This window comes from Hakea prostrata, chromosome 4, assembly GCF_041222555.1.
Source record: "Hakea prostrata isolate BN-2017 chromosome 4, UWA_Hpros_2, whole genome shotgun sequence".
Classification (NCBI taxonomy): domain Eukaryota; kingdom Viridiplantae; phylum Streptophyta; class Magnoliopsida; order Proteales; family Proteaceae; genus Hakea; species Hakea prostrata.
The window spans coordinates 43,161,014-43,166,094 of NC_142603.1; the positions used below are offsets into that span (position 1 = coordinate 43,161,014).

General features: G+C 38.3%; 1 protein-coding gene across 1 annotated transcript; it reads left to right on the plus strand.

The window, feature by feature from the left end:
* The first annotated feature begins 738 nt into the window (after positions 1–738).
* LOC149018981 (selenium-binding protein 2-like) lies at positions 739–4,835 on the plus strand. The gene is made up of 7 exons (XM_089153077.1): positions 739–1,270; positions 2,334–2,529; positions 2,809–3,033; positions 3,214–3,445; positions 3,569–3,676; positions 3,769–4,041; positions 4,349–4,835. The coding sequence occupies exons 1-7, from the start codon at positions 1,114–1,116 to the stop codon at positions 4,628–4,630; spliced, it is 1,473 nt and encodes a 490-aa protein (XP_089009203.1). The 5' UTR covers positions 739–1,113; the 3' UTR covers positions 4,631–4,835.
* Positions 4,836–5,081: the final 246 nt, after the last annotated feature.

Genomic DNA, 5,081 nt, shown 5'->3' on the forward strand with positions numbered 1-5,081 from the left:
CAAATAGAATCAGACTCGCTGAAGGCCATAAGGTTACTGGAACCAGAAGTTAACGAGCAAGGATCGATGGGAAGATTAGTTGCTAAAATATGAAGCCTATATGCTTCTTGAGGCCATGTTAGATTTAGTCATGTGAGGCGTCAAAATAACAAGGCTGCTGATTGGTTGTCTAAGAGGCGGCTAATTGGAAGAGATGATCTGGTCTTTTTCAATGATCCCCCGCAAGAAATGACAGACATCCTTAGAGAGGATTGTCTCAAGAGTTGTGCTCTAGTTTGATTTGTTTTGTTTTTTTGGGTCTTTTGACCCCGTTTTGTAACAAAAAAAAAAGAAGAAATTAAATATAAGTTTTTAACTACTTGTTTATATCTCTACCATTTTATTTGTAAATGCATTGTTTGAAATCTAAGAATTTAAACAACTTCAGTAGCTATTTTAATTGAAGATCTAGAAAAATAATCACATATAATATGTAAAAATTTATAAAAAGAAAAAAAAATCTAAAAAAAGTAACTTAATCGGATAGATTTATAAGACCAATAATAATCAATAAGAAAGGGGTATACCATATCCATATCCTATTAGAAATCGGATGGATTTGGATACCCCTAAACAGATGTGGTTACAAATTTGGAAGTAGATTTCCCTTATCCATTTACATTCCTACCTAAAATCAAGACCGCTACTTAAAACCCAAAAAAAAACCGAAGAGCCAAAACCATAACCAAAATCAAATTGAACCAAGCCATTACAGCTCCTGAATACCGGAGGTTCGAAATTAATTGCAGATACATCCCACCTAGACGGGTTTTAGAATAGCATATCAGCTACCCCGAAAATAAATGAATTTACAGCCAAGTCCGTAAATGGGGTGTATCGGAGTTGTACGGTATACATTTCACCTGGACGTATTTTTGACATTTGCTACGCCATTCCTGGCTATTTTAACACCTTCCGGCTCTGTTCCTGCAACACAGAGAGAGCGAGAGACAGAGCGCAAGGCAGCTCCATCTCTGTTTGGTTTGTTTCTAAGGCTCTGATATTTCTATCTTGCTTCTGCTCTACTTCGAACCCATCTTCTTCCTCTCTTTAAATTCCTATCAGGAATTAGTAATGGTGACTGTTGACGTACAACCTGTGACTCTTTCGAACAAGGTTAATGGCGGTTTGGAACATGGTTGTTGCAGAACGGGACCAGGATATGCATCTCCTGTCGAAGCCATGTCTGGTCCTAGAGAAACTATTTTGTATGTCACTTGTGTTTATTCAGGTACCCATTTCTTTACTTTTGGTCGTGAACTTGAAGGTGTTTTCCTTGTTAGGTCCAAATTTGTATACCATTGTTCTTCCGGCTAGATCATGCAAATCTAAACTTCCATGACTTGGATTTGCTTCAAAGTTTTCTATCACTGACATCAATCAGTTTCATATTTCCAGTTTCCAGTCAAAAAGTTTCTTAAATTCTTCATATTTTGTATTGGAGTTGGATGTTTGTAAGGAAATTAATGTAATGAAAAGGATTTGTGCAGGCGAGTTGCTTCTGGAGTTTCCTTTGATTAGAGATGTCCAAGTAATGGTACAGTAGTGCTATAGAATCCTGAAAAAATGGGCATTGACAACTCAATCTCTGTTTATGGTTCTTGTCTGATTGTTATGATAGTTCTCCAAATATTTTCAGAATTCATAATCTGATCCTCTACCAGAGGCATAATCGCTAAGTTAATCATTGCTTGGGTTGGTAAAATTGTTTTAGTAGGATCTAGAAATTAGATGAGTTGATGAAAACAGTAACATTTGGTCTCTGGCCTTATTCATCAGCGATTTATTCCCCCGTGGATATAAATGGTGATATCTGCAAGATTATATGATAGTGGGACTTGCAGCCTGAATTATTAGTGATAATTATTTTGGGTGGGTTTGGTGAAACACAAAGTTAGTGGGCCTACCTGAATCTAAACAACTTTATTCATCAGTCTTTTAAGTGACTTTTCATGGCTTATGCTGTCTGCAAACTAGGGTAATAATAAATATGTAATTCTTTTCTTTTCTTGGGTTTTTCGCCTCATCACATCTTTTATTGTGTTTGGGAAAGTAACCTGCACTGGTGGTTTCCATGTTGTATGATCACCACTTTATCTTCTGTGCTTACTTTGCATTTTATTATCATTGTTATTGTTATTATTTTTGTTCCTACTTTGAGGGTTGAGGGATGCAATTATTGGGCTTGTAGATACCCTAAGTTTCTCGAAGTGTTGATAAACTGACTTTGCCTTGTCTGACTTTTATCGCTTATCATTCCTATTCGATGTGATAATATTTTATTATGTGCACAGGGACAGGAAGAGAAAAGCCTGATTACTTGGGTACAGTTGATGTAGATCCAACCTCACCTACATATTCCAAAGTGATCCATAGGCTGCCTATGCCTTACTTGCATGATGAGCTACATCATTCTGGGTGGAATTCCTGCAGTTCTTGCCATGGAGATCCCACAGCAGAGAGGCGGTTTCTGGTCTTACCATCCTTGGTGTAAGACTCTAGATTTTTATATTGCTATGTGGTTATAATTTTAGAAACTCAAAAAAAAAGAGAGGATGAAACCTACTCAAGGTGGTCAAGGAGCATATTTCATGGGCTTGTAACTAGTTCATAAGAACTAGAGTATGAACTTGCAGAGCCAAAAAGAACTGAGAATTCTTCTTCATTCTTATGCATATCTAATAGTGTGACCCCAAAAAAGGAAGAAAAACTTCCATGTTCCGTGCAGAATTCAGTGACTTTTGAACAATTGCAAATCAATTATTTCAGGTCAGGTCGCATATATGCAATTGACACAAAGAATGCAAGGTCTCCATCTTTGCATAAAGTTGTTGAACCTGAAGTGATTGTGGCAAAGACTGGATTAGCATTTCCCCACACTTCCCACTGCCTTGCATCTGGTGATCTCATGGTGTCTTGCCTTGGGGACGAAGATGGAAATGCTGAAGGGAATGGGTTTCTTCTCCTTGACTCTGACTTCAATGTGAAGGGAAGGTAATACTCTTTGTGGTTTAATTTTGTGCCTCTAAATTGTATTTGGTATGGTTATCATTGATAGGAGAATAATTAACACCCTTCTGGCTCTGCTTGTGCCGAAGCCTTTGACACTGATTTCATCCTTTTTTAATGTGACACCTTACTTATTCTTACTGTACTTTCTTCCCTACAAACCAGGTGGGAGAAACCAGGCCATAGTCCACTCTTTGGCTATGATTACTGGTACCAACCCCGGCACAAAACTATGATAAGCACTTCATGGGGAGCTCCAGCTGCTTTTACAACAGGATTCAATCTTCAGCATGTTTCAGATGGTCTATATGGAAGACATTTACATGTCTACAACTGGCCTGATGGTGAACTAAAACAGACCTTGGATCTTGGCAATGCAGGACTGCTACCGTTGGAGGTAATAATAGGAGCAGTCTTCAACAAGCTCTTCTTATATATATTTCTATTCTGATGGTTTTCATCCATTGGGGATTTAATACCATCTGAGGACTTCTACATGAAACACTGTACTTACTTGCAGATCAGATTTTTGCATGATCCTTCAAAAGACACAGGTTATGTGGGTTGTGCTCTATCAAGTAACATGGTGAGATTTTTCAAGACTGCAGATGGATCATGGGATCATGAGGTCTGCACATTATTCGATAGTTGGAATGCATTTCCTTTATCATGTTACAGAACCATCAATGCATGTCCCTAACTCTTATATCCATTAAACAGGTTGCAATTTCTGTGCAATCACTGAAAGTAAAGAATTGGATTCTTCCAGAAATGCCTGGTCTTATAACAGACTTCTTGATATCTCTTGATGATCGTTACCTCTACTTTGTGAACTGGCTTCATGGAGATGTAAGACAGTATAACATTGAGGATCCTAAGAAGCCTGTATTGACAGGCCAAGTGTGGGTTGGGGGACAAATTCAAAAGGGGAGCCCTGTAGTAGTTGTGGAAGAAGATGGCACAGAACATCAATTCGATGTCCCCGAAGTACAGGTTTGTGCCACATTTCTCTGGAGTTTATTATATCTTTGCAACTCATGTTGGTGTTGTAGCATCCCTATAGTGTGTGAATGTGGAACCTCTCCAGGGTTCTCTCCTTGTTCTGTAAATATAGTGAATTGCCAAATGCCAACCATATCACAGTAGTTCATGCACCTATGAGTTTGATTATATCGACTATATTAGACACAAATATGCTTAAAATCACAATGCAAGGATGCTAATTGTACCAATTTGTTAATCTGTTCAGTGCTCCGATCTCAAACTAGTATGACAAACTCATTCCGTTGCTTCTTTTCAGGGTCATAATCTAAGGGGAGGGCCTCAGATGATCCAACTAAGTTTAGATGGAAAGCGACTCTATGTTACTAACTCTCTCTTCAGCGCATGGGATCGCCAGTTCTACCCAGATCTTGTGGAGAAAGGGTCACACATGTTACAGATAGATGTAGACACAGAGAAAGGTGGCCTGGCATTAAACCCAAGTTTCTTTGTGGATTTTGGGTCTGAACCTGAAGGACCTTCTTTGGCACATGAGATGAGGTATCCAGGAGGTGATTGCACTTCAGATATATGGATCTGAGGATTTGGGAATCTGTTCAGAGGAATTGAGTGACTCCACCTTTTCACATAGTTGTAAGCTAGAAGCAAAACCAAGGGACATGAGTAGTTGCAAACTGATTATTAGAATAGTCCTTTGTTGTTTCAGTTATCTATATATGTTGAAATATGAAAATAAAGTTACCTTTTCCTCCTGAACTGAATTCTCCTTGTGGTTCTGTTATCTTTGACAAGCTCCAGAAATATATATTCACCCTTGTCATATATATGATATCAAACGGTATGGTGGATATCATTATGTAAAAAGTGGTCTTGGGGGGGGGGGGGGGGGGGCGCAGAGAATTTAACATCAGGGGTGTTAATTACTGGAAGTTTGTACAGAATACAATGAATTTTCTACTCATCGCCTTTACTGTTAAAAAATTTTTTCAATCGGGACCAAGAACTGATATTTTACACATGAAAAAGGATAT

Bases quoted from the DNA above. Each gene is read 5' to 3' on its own strand.
- LOC149018981 (XM_089153077.1), top strand. From the start codon at position 1,114: ATGGTGACTGTTGACGTACAACCTGTGACTCTTTCGAACAAGGTTAAT. The intron at 3,034-3,213 runs GTAATACTCTTT...CCTACAAACCAG, and splicing joins GACTTCAATGTGAAGGGAAG to GTGGGAGAAACCAGGCCATA. The intron at 3,446-3,568 runs GTAATAATAGGA...ACTTACTTGCAG, and splicing joins CAGGACTGCTACCGTTGGAG to ATCAGATTTTTGCATGATCC.